The sequence below is a fragment of the Bufo bufo genome, chromosome 8 (assembly GCF_905171765.1).
Source record: "Bufo bufo chromosome 8, aBufBuf1.1, whole genome shotgun sequence".
NCBI classification, from domain to species: Eukaryota; Metazoa; Chordata; class Amphibia; order Anura; family Bufonidae; genus Bufo; species Bufo bufo.
Window position 1 is genome coordinate 1,846,790 of NC_053396.1, and position 22,379 is coordinate 1,869,168.

At 57.0% G+C, this 22,379-nt stretch overlaps 1 protein-coding gene across 1 annotated transcript; it reads left to right on the top strand.

Moving 5' to 3' along the window:
* Positions 1–371: 371 nt before the first annotated feature.
* WDR5 (WD repeat domain 5) lies at positions 372–12,064 on the top strand. The gene is made up of 14 exons (XM_040406035.1): positions 372–501; positions 2,167–2,309; positions 2,568–2,676; positions 3,405–3,478; positions 3,597–3,686; positions 4,176–4,265; positions 4,504–4,587; positions 6,740–6,795; positions 7,085–7,131; positions 7,285–7,360; positions 7,621–7,654; positions 8,745–8,819; positions 8,898–8,985; positions 10,596–12,064. The coding sequence occupies exons 2-14, from the start codon at positions 2,229–2,231 to the stop codon at positions 10,694–10,696; spliced, it is 1,005 nt and encodes a 334-aa protein (XP_040261969.1). The 5' UTR covers positions 372–501; positions 2,167–2,228; the 3' UTR covers positions 10,697–12,064.
* The last annotated feature ends 10,315 nt before the right edge of the window (positions 12,065–22,379 follow it).

Consider the following 22,379-nt stretch of genomic DNA (forward strand, 5'->3'; position numbering starts at 1 on the left):
GGACCTTACACATCATCATTCTGCCCTTCTTACCAAAAGCAACCAATCACAGCACAGCTTTTATATTTCAGATCAGGTTCAGAAATGAAAACTGCACTGTGATTGGTTGCTAAGAGATGGACTTTACGAAGGGTTCGTGTCCTCCAGGAAGCTTATCCCATATTTCACACTAGCCATGCACAGCTCCAAACCGTCCGCTGATTGTTCTTATCGCATGCGCAGAACCTGTAAACCCTCCCACTATTCCCCGCCAGACCTGGAAGCATGCGCACTTTACATTTTCTGTCTCCGCGTCATCCGTCTGCGCATGAGCCCTTCTCCTTCCTGAGTTCTGCGCCTGCGCATACGAGCGGTACGGCAGATTTCACGCCTGCGCTTTGTGGCTGGAGACTAGCTTACTGCGCGTGCGCGTCTGTTGCTCTGTTGCCCGGCCTGGCGCGCAGCCTTCTCGCTTCCCGTGTGTGTGGCTTCAATGAGCTGAGAGCAAGGCCCGAGGAGCAGGTAACCGGGGAGTCCGGAGCGTGAGAACGGAGAGGAGTACCAGGGTGTGTCCTCGGGTATAGCGCTACATACCGGGGCTATTCCCATACAATCCGGTGTAAACGCGGCCTGCCCCTTTAAATGCTTTATGTTTCCAGCGGCTCACATATATATTTGAGGCTGGTCACTGCTGCTCCCCTTTAGCCCCCAAATCGTCAGTGTGACGCTGTGTGTGCCCCCAGTGGCGCTGTGGCTGCCCCCCCCCCCCTGTTCCGCGCGGCACTGTGCCTGCCCCCCCCCCCCTGTTCCGCGCGGCGCTGTGCCTGCCCCCCCCCCTGTTCCGCGCGGCGCTGTGCCTGCCCCCCCCCCTGTTCCGCGCGGCGCTGTGCCTGCCCCCCCCCCTGTTCCGCGCGGCGCTGTGCCTGCCCCCCCCCCCTGTTCCGCGCGGCGCTGTGCCTGCCCCCCCCCCCCTGTTCCGCGCGGCGCTGTGCCTGCCCCCCCCCCCTGTTCCGCGCGGCGCTGTGCCTGCCCCCCCCCCTGTTCCGCGCGGCGCTGTGCCTGGCCCCCCCCCCTGTTCCGCGCGGCGCTGTGCCTGGCCCCCCCCCCCCTGTTCCGCGTGGCCCTGTGCCTGGCCCCCCCCCCCTGTTCCGCGCAGCGCCTGGCCCCCCCCCCCCGTTCCGCGCAGCGCCTGGCCCCCCCCCCCCCCGTTCCGCGCAGCGCCTGGCCCCCCCCCCCCCGTTCCGCGCAGCGCCTGGCCCCCCCCCCCCCCCGTTCCGCGCAGCGCCTGGCCCCCCCCCCCCGTTCCGCGCAGCGCCTGGCCCCCCCCCCCCCGTTCCGCGCAGCGCCTGCCCCCCCCGTTCCGCGCAGCGCTGTGCCTGCCCCCCCCGTTCCGCGCTGTGCCTGGCCCCGCCCCCCCCCCCGTTCCGCGCTGTGCCTGGCCCCCCCCCCTGTTCCGCGCAGCGCCCGGCCCCCCCCCTCCCCCGTTCTGCGCAGCGCCTGGCCCCCCCCCCCGTTCCGCGCGGCGCTGTGCCTGCCCCCCCGTTCCGCGCGGCGCTGTGCCTGCCCCCCCCCCCGTTACGCGCTGTGCCTGCCCCCCCCCCCGTTATCCGCGGCGCTGTGCCTGACCCCCCCCCCCCCCGTTCGGGCCCTGTGCCTGGCCCCCCCCCCCCCATTCCGCGCAGCGCTGTGCCTGGCCCCCCCCGTTCCGTGCGGCGCTGTGCCTGGCCACCCCCCCCCCCCCCCCCCGTTCCGCGCGGCGCTGTGCCTTGCCCTCCCCCCCCACTGTTCCGCTGTGCCTTGTCCCCCCCCCCCCCGTTCCGCGCGGCGCTGTGCCTTGTCCCCCCCCCTGTTCCGCTGTGCCCCCCCCCCGCTGTTCCCTCCCCAGGATATTCTACTGCAGAGCGGCACTCAGTCCTGTACTCTCCCTGTACCCCCTGCTTGTTCAGTGTCTGCACTGGCCTCTGCTGGACTGATGTGAGAACGGCCCCTGCAGTAGGAGCTCCGCTAATCTGTCCACAAGCTGGCTGTTTCCATCAGAATAGTGACCTCACAGCTCCAATCTTCTAGTCGTGTCCTAGCTCCCGTGTAAAGAGGAGTGCACGGTTCCTCCAGGTGCCGCGGCCTCTCCACCATCGGAGTGGGACACGTACGAGATGCTGACGGCCTCCTGCGCTTCTGTATCTGCAGCAGCCTGCACAGAGGGAGCAGACGTCGCCTGCAGCGCGTGACTTGTGTCCGGGGAATCCGTCATGGCCACAGAGGAGAAGAAGCCGGAGACCGAAGCCTCGAAGACGCAGTCCACCCCGTCATCCTCCAGCAACCAGAGCAAGGTCAGCGGGCCCTGCCTCGGGGGGACATGTTCTGTGTGGTGAATGTGGACACGATGGGTGCGAGGTCCATCTATGCATGTGAGAATGTGTGAACGGCTCTGCCGCCATCTTGTTTGTCGGTTTTTGTACAGACGTGAGTGATGGCCGTGCGGCCTGAGTGGGGAGGTGCGGTGTGTACTTAGACCGGAGCGTCCGTGTGGCTGCAGATTACATCCGCCCTTTGATCCCACGTCATGACTGGAGTCTTCTCTTCCTCAGCCCGCTCCTGTGAAGCCGAATTACACCCTCAAGTTCACCCTGGCTGGGCACACCAAGGCCGTGTCCTCCGTGAAGTTCAGCCCCAACGGGGAGTGGCTGGCCAGCTCGTGTAAGGATGGGGCAGGGATCGGGCTCCACTGGTCCTCATTGCAGCAGGGACCTTGTTCTCACAGGGAGAAGTGAAGGGGCCTCATTGTGGGTCTTAGCAGGAGTGGTGTGAATAGGAAGCTTTATTCTGCAAGTGCCCAGGAGGCGGAGCTTCACTGTGAAGTGCCTGTCATTGAGCTGCTTCCCAGCCCCTCCTCTAAGGGACAGATGTGCTGTCTTCTGATTGGACGCTGCAGCTCAGAGGGGAGGGGCTGTGAAGCAGCTCCATGTAGAGGGTATGTCCCAGTGAAGCTCCGCCCATTTGGCACTTAAAGCAGTTGTCTGGGATTTTGATAGTGGCGGCCTATACTCAGGATGAGCTATCAATATGCTGTTTTCGGGGTCTGACACCCCACAACCATATAGCTCCATGTATTGTGCAGTGGCCGGAGCTGCACGGTAACATCTGAGGTGTCAGACCCCGAAAGCAGGATATTGATAGCTTATCCTGAGCGTCAGACATGAATATCAAAGACGAGCACTTTGAGCAGAATAAAACGTCATCCTCCCACTGCTCCTGATACGATCTCCACAGGAGCCATGTTTGCTCTGCTTTCTCTGGCCCCTTTCTAGTACTGTCAGCAGTTCAGAATGGTTAAAGCTGCTGACAGACTCCCTTTACGAGCCTCCTGGTGAAAGCAGATGAGGCGTCACGCCGTCTCTAACGTTGTCTCTTTTCCCCCCTTTAAGCGGCTGATAAACTGATAAAGATCTGGGGGGCGTACGACGGCAAGTTTGAGAAGACGATATCCGGGCACAAGCTGGTAAGAGACGTCCTCCACATCCGGGGACCTGCTCGGACCCCTGTCACACTGCTGATTACAGGGGCCCGTCCTCGGGGACGCCGTCATTCCGTCTGATGCATCTGTCTGACTCTTGCAGGGAATATCAGATGTCGCCTGGTCCTCCGACTCCAATCTCCTGGTCTCCGCCTCAGACGACAAAACTCTGAAGATCTGGGACGTGAGCTCGGTGGGTGCCTTCCTCCTCCTCCTCCTCCTCCTCGGGGGTCCCTTAGTGGAACACTGCACTCGTATCTGTTAAAGGGGAGTTCTGCCTGAACCTCCTCGGGAAAAAAACAAATCCACCATATAAAGGGTTACAGAGATTTTCTGCTTGGTCGTTTGAGGGAAAGCTGGGTGACCACCAGAACATCCGCCATGACGTCCTGCTGGGGGGTTCTCCCGTCTAGTGGACCTGTCACCGGGGCTCATGTGCAAGATAAGGGGGTCACGTCCCCTCGAATTCCACCCAAAATAAGGTCTCCTCTTCCCGGGCGATGCGCTTGGTTGAGCGCCTGTTGGGGTCCGTTCACATGGTGTCGCTCTGATTTTTCTATCAGATCGGTGGAGGTCCGACAGCTGGGACCCCCGCCAATCAGTGATACATCACTCAGCACGAGGCCTGCGTACAGGAAGCATCCAGCGCCGCTCCCGCTAATTCACCTTCTTCTCATTGTAGGGGAAATGTTTGAAGACGCTGAAGGGTCACAGTAACTACGTGTTCTGCTGCAATTTTAACCCCCAGTCCAACCTCATTGTGTCGGGATCGGTAAGTGCAGCGATGGGTTGTGGTGCACCCCCAGTCAATGTTCAGATGATTGTCTGATGGAAAAGTTGTTCTGGTCTCGGCAGATCGGATGCCTGTGTCTGGCTGAGGAGAGTTCAGATCCAGGTCTGTCCGGCTGTCGGTGAACTTGGCGCCTGCTGGGACTTGTAGTTCTGCGTGTGCTGGGAGACCCCCGAGCCACATCATCTTGTCTGATCATGTGATCGTTCTCTTTCTCCAGTTTGATGAAAGTGTCAGGATATGGGACGTAAAGACCGGGAAGTGTCTGAAGACGTTGCCTGCGCACTCCGACCCCGTGTCCGCAGTAAGAGCTTATCTGTGGTCGCCTTCTCTCTGGTTTCTAGGGGGTTAAACCTGCCTTTAAAGGGGATGTCTCATCTGCACAAGGCCATAGACTCCAGGAGGTGCGGGCCCTACTTCTGTTTAAAGATCAGGACCCCTCGTCCGCTCCCAGCTATACTCAGAAGGGCCCTGTTCTGGAGATGGGACCCGCACCCGTCAGACGCCCCCTTTAATTCTCAGCCGTAATATCCCAACCAATGTATTTCTAGCAGCTTGTGGTAGAGAATATACAGGATGAAAGCCCCTGTACACGATATATCACTCCCATCATCCCTGACCCCAGGAGCTCTAAATCTAATCCACCTATTATACAGTGTATCACTCCCATCATCCCGCTCCTCCCACACTGTAAGCTCCCTTATACACAGTGTATCACTCCCATCATCCTGCTCCTCCAGCAGTTCACAATGTAAGCTCCCTTATACACAGTGTATCACTCCCATCATCCCGCTCCTCCAGCAGTTCACACTGTAAGCTCCCTTATACACGGTGTATCACTCCCATCATCCAGCAGTTCACAATGTAAGCTCCCTTATACACGGTGTATCACTCCCATCATCCCGCTCCTCCAGCAGTTCACACTGTAAGCTCCCTTATACACGGTGTATCACTCCCATCATCCCGCAGTTCACACTGTAAGCTCCCTTATACATAGTGTATCACTCCCATCATCCCGCTCCCTTATACACAGTGTATCACTCCCATCATCCCGCTCCTCCAGCAGTTCACACTGTAAGCTCCCTTATACACGGTGTATCACTCCCATCATCCCGCTCCTCCAGCAGATCACAATGTAAGCTCCCTTACACACGGTGTATCACTCCCATCATCCCGCTCCCTTATACACGGTGTATCACTCCCATCATCCCGCTCCTCCAGCAGATCACAATGTAAGCTCCCTTATACACAGTGTATCACTCCCATCATCCCGCTCCCTTATACACGGTGTATCACTCCCATCATCCCGCTCCCTTATACACAGTGTATCACTCCCATCATCCCGCTCCTCCAGCAGTTCACACTGTAAGCTCCCTTATACACAGTGTATCACTCCCATCATCCCGCTCCTCCAGCAGTTCACAATGTAAGCTCCCTTATACACAGTGTATCACTCCCATCATCCCGCTCCTCCAGCAGTTCACAATGTAAGCTCCCTTATACACGGTGTATCACTCCCATCATCCCGCTCCTCCAGCAGTTCACACTGTAAGCTCCCTTATACACAGTGTATCACTCCCACACTGTAAGCTCCCTTATACACAGTGTATCACTCCCATCATCCCGCTCCTCCTGCAGTTCACACTGTAAGCTCCCTTATACACGGTGTATCACTCCCATCATCCTGCTCCTCCAGCAGTTCACAATGTAAGCTCCCTTATACACAGTGTATCACTCCCATCATCCCGCTCCTCCAGCAGTTCACAATGTAAGCTCCCTTATACACGGTGTATCACTCCCATCATCCCGCTCCTCCAGCAGATCACAATGTAAGCTCCCTTATACACAGTGTATCACTCCCATCATCCCGCTCCCTTATACACGGTGTATCACTCCCATCATCCCGCTCCTCCAGCAGATCACAATGTAAGCTCCCTTATACACAGTGTATCACTCCCATCATCCCGCTCCCTTATACACGGTGTATCACTCCCATCATCCCGCTCCCTTATACACAGTGTATCACTCCCATCATCCCGCTCCTCCAGCAGTTCACACTGTAAGCTCCCTTATACACAGTGTATTACTCCCATCATCCCGCTCCTCCAGCAGTTCACACTGTAAGCTCCCTTATACACAGTGTATCACTCCCATCATCCCGCTCCCTTATACACAGTGTATCACTCCCATCATCCCGCTCCTCCCACACTGTAAGCTCCCTTATACACAGTGTATCACTCCCATCATCCCCGCCTCCTGGAGCTCACAATTTATTTCCCAGGCCGGCAGTGATAATTGGAGCAGTAGTTGTCGGGTAATGAGGGCGCCTCTCTGAAGGTTTGTGGTTATTTCGGCAGGTATCAGGTTTCCTCCTCTCCGGGGGGGGGTTGGGCGGTCCGCTGGGATCCGCAGGTAATAATCAGCATATGTCGCCTTTCTTTCTTTTACCTTCCCAGGTGCATTTTAATCGTGACGGTTCCCTCATTGTCTCCAGTAGTTACGACGGCCTGTGGTGAGTATCGGCTCCGAAGAGGGCTGCCTACTACAACCCCAATCATTGCTGGGTAGACATATGATACAGGTCACTGTCCTGCACCACACACATGCCTGGTAATGTAGTACTACAACCCCAATCATTGCTGGGTAGACATATGATCCTTATGAGAGGAGTGCTGGTGCTGCCATATTGGATCATCCAGTTTTCATTGAGTGAGATCGGCAGCGCCGGTCGCTTCCCGCAGCGTCCAGTAATCTGCCGCCCGATTCTGCATTTCTAATTGACTTGTCTCTCTGTCGTTCAGCCGGATCTGGGACACCGCCTCGGGCCAGTGCTTGAAAACGCTGATCGGTAAGTTTAGTGAAAGCGGACGTTCCTGTGGAGACCCCTGACCGTTCCTTCCGTTGCTCCTCGGCCTCCTGGTAACACTGGAGATCTGAGGAGCAGCTGGGAGTCTGTGTGATGTAGTGCACCGCCGTCACCGTCTGCATCTTCTGTCCTCAGATGATGACAACCCGCCCGTGTCTTTTGTGAAGTTTTCTCCGAACGGCAAATACATTCTAGCTGCGACTTTAGACAAGTAAGTGCAGAGTCGTAATAAAGCGCTCGTTCGGCTGCTGCGTCTGTAAGACTTGACAGGAATTAACAAACAGCTGAGGGTTTGTTACAGTGCATTTACCTGGAGACTCGTGCTGCGGTGTGTGTGGCTCTCAGAGGATTGTCTGCACTGATGCACTGTAACAAACTCTCAGCTCCAAGCCTTGTCACGTGACTTGCAGGACTGTTGTGGCCGCCATGTTTTTCCGCTCTGACCCCCTGTGTTTTGCTGTTCCCTTTTAGCACGCTGAAGTTATGGGACTACAGTAAAGGGAAGGTAGGTTCTCCGGTGCGCGGTCTTGTGTAGCTCCATACTGTCCCTGGAGCCGTTATCGCCCCTTCCCCCGGGGGTCATCCTGCTCATCGTGCCTGCGGCGCTCACTCCGTGTGCGGACCACACGGTCAGAAAATGACAGTAAGGGTCCATTCACACGTCCGCAATTTCGTTCCGTATTTTGCGGATCGGAATTGCAGACCCATTCATTTTAAATCGTGCGGCCCGGCTCCGGAAATGAGGATCTGCATTTCCGTTCCCGAAAAAAATAGAACATGTCCTACTCTTAGAATAGATAAGGGTGAGCACTCAACAAATGGCACTTGGAAATTAAAAGTTTAATTAAACACTAAAATATTAAAATACAATAAAATAATATAAAATAATATACTGTTAGATGAAGGATAAAACGGTATAGACAATTTCATATATAAACAATTTCATATAAACAGTTGACATGTGTTCATAATTCGCATAAATGAACACATGTCAACTGTTTATATGAAATTGTTTATATATGAAATTGTCTATACCGTTTTATCCTTCATCTAACAGTATATTATTTTATATTATTTTATTGTATTTTAATATTTTAGTGTTTAATTAAACTTTTAATTTCCAAGTGCCATTTGTTGAGTGCTCACCCTTATCTATTCTATAACTACTGCTTTTTGACCAGAGGGTGGGTGTCCCTCTTGCGGGTTAGCAGCACCAATTCTGTGATCACGTCCTCAGTGAGCCACCATTTTTCACTATTTGTATGTCCTACTCTTGTCCGCAATTGCGGACAAGAATAGGCATATTCTATTAGTGCCGGCGATGTGCGGTTCGCACAATGCTGTGTCCGTGTTTTGTGGATCCGCAAAACACGTTACGGACTTCTGAATGGACCCTAAAACCGCGGTGAGCGCGACCTCCGTGCTGGAAGAAGTCGCAGGCATGGCTGAGGGTGAAGAGCAGTAGCACCAGCAGTCTGCCCCAGACAATGGGGGTGGTAGTAGTACTGCTGCCCTGATTCCTAGTCCCCCCCCCCCGTCTCCCCCCCGTCTCTGCTCATCTGGATCGCTTTCACCAACGTCTTTATTACTTCCAGTGCCTGAAAACCTACACGTGTCACAAGAACGAGAAGTACTGCATATTCGCCAATTTCTCCGTAACCGGCGGCAAGGTGTGTGCCATGCCCGTTAACCCCTGACGGCCTGTCGGCTCACATTCCTCTTGTAACTTTGCGTTGTCTCTGTTGCAGTGGATCGTGTCGGGGTCAGAGGATAATCTGGTCTACATCTGGAACCTCCAGACCAAGGAGATCGTGCAGAAGCTACAGGGCCACACAGGTGAGCGGGCAGGGGCCACGGATGGCGGCCATGTTCAGAGGAAGAGCAGCGAGTAATACTCTGTGTTATAGGCAGAGGCATCATCGGGCAGGAGTAGAGTGTGAGCTCCTGGGGTCAGACATGATGGGGGAGGAGTAATACTGTGTTATGGGCAGGAGTAGAGTGTGAGCTCCTGGGGTCAGACATGATGGAGGAGGAGTAATACTGTGTTATGGGCAGGAGTAGAGTGTGAGCTCCTGGGGTCAGACATGATGGGGGAGGAGTAATACTGTGTTATGGGCAGGAGTAGAGTGTGAGCTCCTGGGGTCAGACATGGTGGGGGAGGAGTAATACTGTGTTATGGGCAGGAGTAGAGTGTGAGCTCCTGGGGTCAGACATGATGGAGGAGGAGTAATACTGTGTTATGGGCAGGAGTAGAGTGTGAGCTCCTGGGGTCAGACATGGTGGGGGAGGAGTAATACTGTGTTATGGGCAGGAGTAGAGTGTGAGCTCCTGGGGTCAGACATGATGGAGGAGGAGTAATACTGTGTTATGGGCAGGAGTAGAGTGTGAGCTCCTGGGGTCAGACATGGTGGGGGAGGAGTAATACTGTGTTATGGGCAGGAGTAGAGTGCGAGCTCCTGGGGTCAGACATGGTGGGGGAGGAGTAATACTGTGTTATGGGCAGGAGTAGAGTGCGAGCTCCTGGGGTCAGACATGGTGGGGGAGGAGTAATACTGTGTTATGGGCAGGAGTAGAGTGTGAGCTCCTGGGGTCAGACATGATGGGGGGAGGAGTAATACTGTGTTATGGGCAGGAGTAGAGTGTGAGCTCCTGGGGTCAGACGTGATGGGGGAGGAGTAATACTGTGTTATGGGCAGGAGTAGAGTGTGAGCTCCTGGGGTCAGACGTGATGGGGGAGGAGTAATACTGTGTTATGGGCAGGAGTAGAGTGTGAGCTCCTGGGGTCAGACGTGGTGGGGGGAGGAGTATGGGCAGGAGTAGAGTGCGAGCTCCTGGGGTCAGACATGATGGGGGAGGAGTAATACTGTGTTATGGGCAGGAGTAGAGTGCGAGCTCCTGGGGTCAGACATGATGGGGGAGGAGTAATACTGTGTTATGGGCAGGAGTATAGTGCGAGCTCCTGGGGTCAGACATGATGGGGGAGGAGTAATACTGTGTTATGGGCAGGAGTAGAGTGTGAGCTCCTGGGGTCAGACGTGGTGGGGGGAGGAGTATGGGCAGGAGTAGAGTGTGAGCTCCTGGGGTCAGACGTGATGGGGGTGGAGTAATACTGTGTTATGGGCAGGAGTAGAGTGTGAGCTCCTGGGGTCAGACGTGGTGGGGGGAGGAGTATGGGCAGGAGTAGAGTGCGAGCTCCTGGGGTCAGACATGATGGGGGAGGAGTAATACTGTGTTATGGGCAGGAGTAGAGTGCGAGCTCCTGGGGTCAGACATGATGGGGGAGGAGTAATACTGTGTTATGGGCAGGAGTAGAGTGTGAGCTCCTGGGGTCAGACGTGGTGGGGGGAGGAGTATGGGCAGGAGTAGAGTGCGAGCTCCTGGGGTCAGACGTGGTGCGGGCAGTCGGCGCGCTCTCTGGTCCTGACGTCTCCTCCTCCCTCTTGCAGATGTCGTCATCTCCACTGCCTGTCACCCCACAGAGAACATCATCGCCTCGGCCGCGCTGGAGAACGACAAGACCATCAAACTGTGGAAGAGCGACTGCTAAGCCCCCGCAGCCGCTGTCATTGGACTGTGTCCTCGGGGGGCTCCGTCTGGAGGGAGAAGGTTTTACTTCTTTATGTGAAGACGATCTCGCAGCCTCAGATGTATTTTCTTTCTTGCTCTCTGTTCGGCAGGATGTCGCCGCTCCTGTCCGGTCCTCGTTTGTCCCTTGGTCTCATCAGAGATGGTGGAGAACAGTGAGCGGGGTGACCCCCCGGCCCCCCAATATCAGTAGTTTACATCTATGTGTCACACCCGGGGGCTCTGTCAACTTCCCTTGATTTCATGTTTTAGACTCCAGTCACAGCCAGAGCTGCGCTCACAGTTCTGCTGTAGTCACAGACCGACCTCCTGTTGCCGGACCGCGCCTGGTGCAAACACTACGTTATTAGGCCCTGATACGGCAGGGGCCGAGGCCTGAGCTCCGCTTTGGATGTGAGTGGAGTATAAGACGTGATGCAGCACTAGCTGGAGGGCTGTATTGGGGCTCTGTCGTCGCCCCTCGGATTTGGTGGGGAGGTCACCTCCGCTCTGCAGACATTGAGGCTGTGCGCCTTTCGCCGGTTTCCGCCTCAGTTTACGCCGTAACGTTAAATCTGTTTTCTGATTGTTTCATTTCAGACCAAAACGAGGGTTAGCGCAGATTTCTCCTCGCCACCCCGCCCCCGCTGGTCATATAGTTCCGTGTTTACCTGTGTTCTGTAGGATTGACCGCCAAAAAAACTGCTGCCCCATCCCTGCGCTCCTCACCCAGGCCCTGCCCCCACCCCTGACTGCAACAACAGTCAACACCGGCCCGGAAGAGGTTAAAAGTTGTCGTCCAGTCGTTTGTAAATAAAGTTTATTCATTGCGGGATTTTAACTAACTTTGTGTTTCATCTCCTCACCATTTCTGAGATGCTTGCTGTCATTGAATGGAAACGTTCTTGGTTTCTGGGTGATCTCTTCCTGCTCACACAGCTGAGGGTTTGTTACAGCGTATCAGTGTACCCGCAACAGCCGCACACATGTCAGTCCTGGACTCCCTGGTGCCTGCTGACTACGCTGTTCCCACTCCTTCAGCTGCGTGATGGGGCCAGCAGGCAACTGGGAATGTTTTCCATTCACTGACAGTAAGCAGCAATGTGCGGAGGCTGTGCTTACAGCAGACTGGACGCCGGCCCTTTAACCTGCGCCCGCTCTGCCTCCATCCCTGCAGCTCCTCTCCTGATGACGGGCGGCCATTGCATCCAGTTGTAAAGGTTTCCGTGTAAATGGCGAGCGCGGTTTTTGTATTTCGGGCTCCGTAGTATTGTTCTGCTTATGGCGTCCGTCTGGATTACTGCAGAATTTTTTTTTTATATATATTTTTGTCAATTTTTTTTTTTTCTGACTTCATACAGAACCATAAGCTGGAATAAAGAGGTGGGTTTCTACGTGAACGCGTGCCGCTGTGTCCTCGTGTCTATCCGCCGCTACTCATTTGTGTCAGCCTCCATGTGCTCTGCGCTCAGGGAGAGCATGGTGGGAGTTGTAGTTGCTCTGCTGTGGTCGGGTAGCAAGTGGCAGAATTATCTACACATAGCCTTAAAATGCTGGATAACGCTGTAGCCCGCCGAGCGGAGGAGGGGCGCCTGTGCCCGCGGAGCGGAGGAGGGGCGCCTGTGCCCGCGGAGCGGAGGAGGGGCGCCTGTGCCCGCGGAGCGGAGGAGGGGCGCCTGTGCCCGCGGAGCGGAGGAGGGGCGCCTGTGCCCGCGGAGCGGAGGAGGGGCGCCTGTGCCCGCGGAGCGGAGGAGGTGTGAATTCACATGATGCAGGTTACCACTGAGCTTCTGACTCTGCCATCAGTCGCTCCTGCTGTCACCCCACTGCCACAACACTGGAGATGTGCGCCAGCCCGTGCCAACCTACCACAGGGCAACTATCTACCCACCTGGAGACTTTCTCATTACACATGCCACCCCCCCCCCCATTGAGGGATCAACCTCTGACTACAGACCTCCTCAATGGAGGACCCACTTCTGAACACACACCCCCCATGGAGAACCTACCTCTGACTACGGACCGACCTCTGACTAAAGACCCCCCCACCTCCTCAATGGAGGACCTAACTCTGACTACAGACCCCCCAAGGAAGGACCCATCTCTGACTACAAACTCCCCCAATGGCAAACCCACCTCTGAATAAAGATAATCCCCAATGGAGGACCCACTTCTGCCTACAGACCCCCCCCCCCCAATGGAGGACCCACCGCTGACTACAGACTCCCCCAGTGGAGGACCCACCTCTGAATACAGCCCCTCCCCCCCCCCCCCAAATGGAGGAGACACCTCTGACTACAGACACCCCCAATGGAGGACCTACTTCTGAATACAGACGCCCCCCAATGGAGAATCTACCTCTGAATACAACGCCCCCCCCCCCAGTGGAGGACCCACCTCTGACTACAGCCCCCCCCCCCCCCAATGGAGGACCCACCTCTGACTACAAACCCTCAATAGAGGACCCACCTCTGACTACAGACCCTCAATAGAGGAGACCCCTCTGACTACAGACCCAACCTCCCCCCCATTGGAAAACCCACCTCTGAATACAGACAATCCCCAATGGAGGACCCACTTCTGCCTACAGACCCCCCCCCCCCCCCCAATGGAGGACCCACCGCTAACTACAGACCCCAAACCCCCCCCCCCCCCCTTGGATGACCCACCTCGGAATACAGGCCACCCTTCCCCCAATGGAGGACACACCTCTAAATACAGACCCGCTCACCTCTGACTACAGACCCCCAATACAGGAACCACCTCTGACTACAGACCCCCCCCCCCCAATGGAAGAGACACCTCTGACTACAGCCCCCCTATAGAGGACCCACCTCTGACTACAGACCCCCCAATGGAGGAGACCCCTCTGACTACAGCCCCCCCCCCCCCCAATGGAGAACCCACCTCTGACTACAGCCACCCAATAGAGGACCCACCTCTGACTACAGCCCCCCCCCCCTAAATGGAGACCCCACCTTTGACTACAGACCACACACCCCCACCAATGGAGGACCCACCGCTTACTACAGACCCCCCCCCCCCCCCCCCCATTGGATGACCCACCTCGGAGTACAGACCACCCTTCCCCCAATGGAAGACACACCTCTGACTACAGACCCCCCCAATGGAGGAGACACCTCTGACTACAGCCCCCCAATAGAGGAACCACCTCTGACTACAGACCCCCCCCAATGGAGGAGACTCCTCTGACTACAGCCCCCCAATAGAGGAACCACCTCTGACTACAGACCTCCCCAATGGAGGAGACACCTCTGACTACAGCCCCCTACAGAGGACCCACCTCTGACTACAGACCCCCCCAATGGACAAGACGCCTCTGACTACAGCCCCCCCCCAAAGGAGAACCCACCTCTGACTACAGCCACCCAAAAGAGGACCCACCTCTGACTACAGCCCCCCCCAATGGAGACCCCACCTTTGACTACAGACCATCCTCCCCCCAATGGAGGACCCACCTCTGACTACAGACCCCCCAATGGAGGAGACCCCTCTGACTACAGCCCCCCCCCCCAATGGAGAACCCACCTCTGACTACAGCCACCCAATAGAGGACCCACCTCTGACTACAGCCCCCCCCCTAAATGGAGACCCCACCTTTGACTACAGACCACACACCCCCACCAATGGAGGACCCACCGCTTACTACAGCCCCCCCCCCCCCCATTGGATGACCCACCTCGGAGTACAGACCACCCTTCCCCCAATGGAAGACACACCTCTGACTACAGACCCCCCCAATGGAGGAGACACCTCTGACTACAGCCCCCCAATAGAGGAACCACCTCTGACTACAGACCCCCCCCAATGGAGGAGACTCCTCTGACTACAGCCCCCCAATAGAGGAACCACCTCTGACTACAGACCCCCCCAATGGAGGAGACACCTCTGACTACAGCCCCCTACAGAGGACCCACCTCTGACTACAGACCCCCCCAATGGACAAGACGCCTCTGACTACAGCCCCCCCCAAAGGAGAACCCACCTCTGACTACAGCCACCCAAAAGAGGACCCACCTCTGACTACAGCCCCCCCCCAATGGAGACCCCACCTTTGACTACAGACCATCCTCCCCCCAATGGAGGACCCACCTCTGACTACAGACCCCCCCAATGGAGGAGACACCTCTGACTACAGCCCCCCAATAGAGGAACCACCTCTGACTACAGACCCCCACAAAGGAGGAGACACCTCTGACTACAGCCCCCCAATAGAGGAACAACCTCTGACTACAGACCCCCCCAATGGAGGACCCACCTCTGACTACAGCCCCCCCCCCCAATGGAGACCCCACCTTTGACTACAGACCACACCCCCCCAATGGAGGACCCACCGCTTACTACAGACCCCCCCCCCCCACCATTGAATGACCCACCTCGGAGTACAGACCACCCTTCCCCCAATGGAGGACACACCTTTGACTACAGACCCCCCCAATGGAGGAGACACCTCTGACTACAGCCCCCCAATAGAGGAACCACCTCTGACTACAGATCCCCCCAATGGAGGAGACACCTCTGACTACAGCCCCCCAATAGAGGACCCACCTCTGACTACAGACCCCCCCAATGGACAACTCTGACTACAGCCCCCCCCAAAGGAGAACCCACCTCTGACTACAGCCACCCAAAAGAGGACCCACCTCTGACTACAGCCCTCCCCCAATGGAGACCCCACCTTTGACTACAGACCATCCTCCCCCCAATGGAGGACCCACCTCTGACTACAGACCCCCCCAATGGAGGAGACACCACTGACTACAGCCCCCCCAATAGAGGAACCACCTCTGACTACAGACCCCCCCAATGGAGGAGACACCTCTGACTACAGCCCCCCCCCCAATGGAGAACCCACCTCTGACTACAGCCACCCAATAGAGGACCCACCTCTAACTACAGCCCCCCCCCCCCAATGGAGACCCCACCTTTGACTACAGACCATCCTCCCCACAATGGAGGACCCACTTCTGCCTACAGACCCCCCACCCCCCCATGGAGGACCCACCGCTAACTACAGACCCCCCCCCCCCCAATAGATGACCCACCTCGGAATACAGACCACCCTCCCCCCAATGGAGAACTCACCTCTGACTACAGACCCCAATAGAGGACCCACCTCTGACTACAGACCCCTCCAATGGAGGAGACACCTCTAACTACAGACCCCCAATAGAAGACCCACCTCTGACTACAGCCCCCCCCCCCCAATGGAGGACCCACCTCTGACTACAAACCCTCAATGGAGGACCCACCTCTGACTACAGACCCTCAATAGAGGAGACCCCTCTGACTACAGACCCAACCTCCCCCCCCATTGGAAAACCCACCTCTGAATACAGACAATCCCCAATGGAGGACCCACTTCTGCCTACAGACCCCCCCCCCCCCCCCCCATGGAGGACCCACCGCTAACTACAGACCCCAACCCCCCCCCCTTTGGATGACCCACCTCGGAATACAGATCACCCTCCCCCAATGGAGGACCCACCTCTGAATACAGACCCCCTCCCCCCAATGGAGAGCTCACCTCTGACTACAGACCCCCAATAGAGGAACCACCTCTGAATACAGACCCCCTCCCCCCAATGGAGAGCTCACCTCTGACTACAGACCCCCAATAGAGGAACCACCTCTGACTACAACCCCCCCCCCCCAATGGAGGAGACCCCTCTGACTACAGCCCCCCCAATGGAGAACCCACCTCTGACTACAGCCACCCAATAGAGGACCCACCTCTGACTACAGCCCCCCCCCCCAATGGAGACCCCACCTTTAACTACAGCCCCCCCCCCCCCAATGGAGGACCCACCGCTTACTACAGACCCCCCCCCCCATTGGATGACCCACCTCGGAATACAGATCACCCTCCCCCCAATGGAGGACCCACCTCTGAATACAGACCACCCTTCCCCCAATGGAGGACACACCTCTGACTACCCCCCCCCCCCCCAATGGAGGAGACACCTCTGACTACAGCCCCCCAATAGAGGAACCACCTCTGACTACAGACCCCCCCAATGGAGGAGACACCTCTGACTACAGCCCCCCAATATAGGAACCACCTCTGACTACAGAACCCCCCCAATGGAGGAGACACCTCTGACTACAGCCCCCCTATAGAGGACCCACCTCTGACTACAGACCCCCCCAATGGAGGAGACTCCTCTGACTTCAGCCCCCCCCCCACCCAATGGAGAACCCACCTCTGACTACAGCCACCCAATAGAGGACCCACCTCTGACTACAGCCCCCCCCCCCTCCAATGGAGACCCCACCTTTGACTACAGACCATCCTCCCCCCAATGGAGGACCCACCTCTGATTACAGGCCACCAATAGAGGATCCACCTCTGACTACAGACCCTCAATGGAGGAGACCCCTCTGACTACAGACCCAACCCCCCCCCCCACCACCAATGGAAAACCCACCACTGAATACAGACATTCCCCAATGGAGGACCCACTTCTGCCTACAGACCCCCCACCCCCCCATGGAGGACCCACCGCTAACTACAGACCCCCCCCAATAGATGACCCACCTCAGAATACAGACCACCCTCCCCCCAATGGAGAACTCACCTCTGACTACAGACCCCCAATAGAGGACCCACCTCTGACTACAGACCCCCCCAATGGAGGAGACACCTCTGACTACAGACCCCCAATAGAGGACCCACCTCTGACTACAGAACCCCCCAATGAAGGAGACACCTCTGACTACAGACCCCCAATAGAGGACCCACCTCTGACTGCAGACCCCCAATAGAGGACCCACCTCTGACTACAGACCCCCAATAGAGGACCCACCTCTGACTACAGACCCTCAATGGAGGAGACCCCTCTGACTACAGACCCAACCACCACCACCAATGGAAAACACACCTCTGAATACAGACATTCCCCAATGGAGGAATCACCGCTAACTACAGACCCCCCCCCCCCCCCCATGGATGACCCACCTCGGAATAAGGACCACCCTCCCCCCAATGGAGAACCCACTTCTGAATACAGACCACCCTTCCCCAATGGAGAACTCACCTCTGACTACAAACCCCCAATAGAGGACCCACCTCTGACTACAAACCCCCCCAATGGAGGAGACACCTCTGACTACAGACCCCCAATAGAGGACCCACCTCTGACTACAGACCCCCAATAGAGGACCCACCTCTGACTACAGACCCCCAATAGAGGACCCACCTCTGACTACAGACCCACAATAGAGGACTCACCTCTGACTACAGACCCCCAATAGAGGACCCACCTCTGACTACAGACCCTCAATGGAGGACCCACTTCTGAACACACACCCCCCATGGAGAACCTACCTCTGACTACGGACCGACCTCTGACTAAAGACCCCCCCACCTCCTCAATGGAGGACCTAACTCTGACTACAGACCCCCCAAGGAAGGACCCATCTCTGACTACAAACCCCCCCAATGGCAAACCCACCTCTGAATAAAGATAATCCCCAATGGAGGACCCACTTCTGCCTACAGACCCCCCCCCCCCCCAATGGAGGACCCACCGCTGACTACAGACTCCCCCAGTGGAGGACCCACCTCTGAATACAGCCCCTTCCCCCCCCCCCAAATGGAGGAGACACCTCTGACTACAGACACCCCCAATGGAGGACCTACTTCTGAATACAGACGCCCCCCAATGGAGAATCTACCTCTGAATACAACGCCCCCCCCCCCAGTGGAGGACCCACCTCTGACTACAGCCCCCCCCCCAATGGAGGACCCACCTCTGACTACAAACCCTCAATAGAGGACCCACCTCTGACTACAGACCCTCAATAGAGGAGACCCCTCTGACTACAGACCCAACCTCCCCCCCATTGGAAAACCCACCTCTGAATACAGACAATCCCCAATGGAGGACCCACTTCTGCCTACAGACCCCCCCCATAATGGAGGACCCACCGCTAACTACAGACCCCAAACCCCCCCCCCCCCCCCTTGGATGACCCACCTCGGAATACAGGCCACCCTTCCCCCAATGGAGGACACACCTCTAAATACAGACCCGCTCACCTCTGACTACAGACCCCCAATACAGGAACCACCTCTGACTACAGACCCCACCCCCCCCCAATGGAAGAGACACCTCTGACTACAGCCCCCCTATAGAGGACCCACCTCTGACTACAGACCCCCCAATGGAGGAGACCCCTCTGACTACAGCCCCCCCCCCCCCCCATTGGAGAACCCACCTCTGACTACAGCCACCCAATAGAGGACCCACCTCTGACTACAGCCCCCCCCTAAATGGAGACCCCACCTTTGACTACAGACCACACACCCCCACCAATGGAGGACCCACCGCTTACTACAGACCCCCCCCCCCCCATTGGATGACCCACCTCGGAGTACAGACCACCCTTCCCCCAATGGAAGACACACCTCTGACTACAGACCCCCCCAATGGAGGAGACACCTCTGACTACAGCCCCCCAATAGAGGAACCACCTCTGACTACAGACCCCCCCCAATGGAGGAGACTCCTCTGACTACAGCCCCCCAATAGAGGAACCACCTCTGACTACAGACCCCCCCAATGGAGGAGACACCTCTGACTACAGCCCCCCTACAGAGGACCCACCTCTGACTACAGACCCCCCCAATGGACAAGACGCCTCTGACTACAGCCCCCCCCAAAGGAGAACCCACCTCTGACTACAGCCACCCAAAAGAGTACCCACCTCTGACTACAGCCCCCCCCAATGGAGACCCCACCTTTGACTACAGACCATCCTCCCCCCAATGGAGGACCCACCTCTGACTACAGACCCCCCCAATGGAGGAGACACCTCTGACTACAGCCCCCCAATAGAGGAACCACCTCTGACTACAGACCCCCACAAAGGAGGAGACACCTCTGACTACAGCCCCCCAATAGAGGAACAACCTCTGACTACAGACCCCCCAAATGGAGGACCCACCTCTGACTACAGCCCCCCCCCCCCAATGGAGACCCCACCTTTGACTACAGACAACACCCCCCCAATGGAGGACCCACCGCTTACTACAGACCCCCCCCCCACCATTGAATGACCCACCTCGGAGTACAGACCACCCTTCCCCCAATGGAGGACACACCTTTGACTACAGACCCCCCCAATGGAGGAGACACCTCTGACTACAGCCCCCCAAAAGAGGAACCACCTCTGACTACAGACCCCCCCAATGGAGGAGACACCTCTGACTACAGCCCCCCAATAGAGGACCCACCTCTGACTACAGACCCCCCCAATGGACACCTCTGACTACAGCCCCCCCCAAAGAAGAACCCACCTCTGACTACAGCCACCCAAAAGAGGACCCACCTCTGACTACAGCCCCCCCCAATGGAGACCCCACCTTTGACTACAGACCATCCTCCCCCCAATGGAGGACCCACCTCTGACTACAGACCCCCCCAATGGAGGAGACACCACTGACTACAGCCCCCCAATAGAGGAACCACCTCTGACTACAGACCCCCACAATGGAAGAGACACCTCTGACTACAGCCCCCCAATAGAGGAACCACCTCTGACTACAGACCCCCCCAATGGAGGAGACACCTCTGACTACAGCCCCCCCCCCCCAATGGAGAACCCACCTCTGACTACAGCCACCCAATAGAGGACCCACCTCTAACTACACCCCCCCCCCCCCCAATGGAGACCCCACCTTTGACTACAGACCATCCTCCCCACAATGGAGGACCCACCTCTGACTACAGCCCCCCCCCTCCCCATGGAGGACCCACCTCTGATTACAGGCCACCAATAGAGGATCCACCTCTGACTACAGACCCTCAAAGGAGGAGACCCCTCTGACTAAAGACCCAACCCCCCCCCCCCACCAATGGAAAACCCACCACTGAATACAGACATTCCCCAATGGAGGACCCACTTCTGCCTACAGACCCCCCACCCCCCCATGGAGGACCCACCGCTAACTACAGACCCCCCCCCCCAATAGATGACCCACCTCGGAATACAGACCACCCTCCCCCTAATGGAGAACTCACCTCTGACTACAGACCCCAATAGAGGACCCACCTCTGACTACAGACCCCCCCAATGGAGGAGACACCTCTAACTACAGACCCCCAATAGAGGACCCACCTCTGACTACAGCCCCCCCCCCAATGGAGGACCCACCTCTGACTACAAACCCTCAATGGAGGACCCACCTCTGACTACAGACCCTCAATAGAGGAGACCCCTCTGACTACAGACCCAACCTCCCCCGCATTGGAAAACCCACCTCTGAATACAGACAATCCCCAATGGAGGACCCACTTCTGCCTACAGACCCCCCCCCCCCCCCATGGAGGACCCACCGCTAACTACAGACCCCAACCCCCCCCCCCTTTGGATGACCCACCTCGGAATACAGATCACCCTCCCCCAATGGAGGACCCACCTCTGAATACAGACCCCCTCCCCCCAATGGAGAGCTCACCTCTGACTACAGACCCCCAATAGAGGAACCACCTCTGACTACAAACCCCCCCCCCAATGGAAGAGACACCTCTGACTACAGCCCCCCTATAGAGGACCCACCTCTGACTACAGACCCCCCAATGGAGGAGACCCCTCTGACTACAGCCCCCCCAATGGAGAACCCACCTCTGACTACAGCCACCCAATAGAGGACCCACCTCTGACTACAGCCCCCCCCCCCCCAATGGAGACCCCACCTTTAACTACAGACCACACCCCCCCCCAATGGAGGACCCACCGTTTACTACAGACCCCCCCCCCCCATTGGATGACCCACCTCGGAATACAGATCACCCTCCCCCCAATGGAGGACCCACTTCTGAATACAGACCACCCTTCCCCCAATGGAGGACACACCTCTGACTACAGCCCCCCCCCCCCCCCCAATGGAGGAGACACCTCTGACTACAGCCCCGCAATAGAGGAACCACCTCTGACTACAGACCCCCCCAATGGAGGAGACACCTCTGACTACAGCCCCCCAATATAGGAACCACCTCTGACTACAGACCCCCCCCAATGGAGGAGACACCTCTGACTACAGCCCCCCAATAGAGGACCCACCTCTGACTACAGACCCTCAATGGAGGAGACCCCTCTGACTACAGACCCAACCACCACCACCAATGGAAAACCCACCTCTGAATACAGACATTCCCCAATGGAGGACCCACCGCTAACTACAGACCCCCCTCCCCCCAATGGATGACCCACCTCGGAATACAGACCACCCTCCCCCCAATGGAGAACCCACCTCTGAATACAGACCACCCTTTCCCCAATGGAGGAGTCACCTCTGACTACAGACCCCCAATAGAGGACCCACCTCTGACTACAGACCCCCAATAGAGGACCCACCTCTGACTACAGACCCCACCAATGGAGGAGGCACCTCTGACTACAAACCCCCAATAGAGGACCCACCTCTGACTACAAACCCCCCCCAATGGAGGAGACACCTCTGACTACAGACCCCCAATAGAGGACCCACCTCTGACTACAGACCCCCAATAGAGGACCCACCTCTGACTACAGACCCCCAATAGAGGACCCACCTCTGACTACAGACCCCCAATAGAGGACTCACCTCTGACTACAGACCCCCAATAGAGGACCCACCTCTGACTACAGACCCTCAATGG

Coding starts and splice junctions, on each gene's coding strand:
- WDR5 (XM_040406035.1), top strand. CDS start 2,229: ATGGCCACAGAGGAGAAGAAGCCGGAGACCGAAGCCTCGAAGACGCAG. Junction 3,687..4,175: donor AGATCTGGGACGTGAGCTCG/GTGGGTGCCTTC, acceptor TTCTCATTGTAG/GGGAAATGTTTGAAGACGCT. Junction 4,266..4,503: donor ACCTCATTGTGTCGGGATCG/GTAAGTGCAGCG, acceptor CTCTTTCTCCAG/TTTGATGAAAGTGTCAGGAT.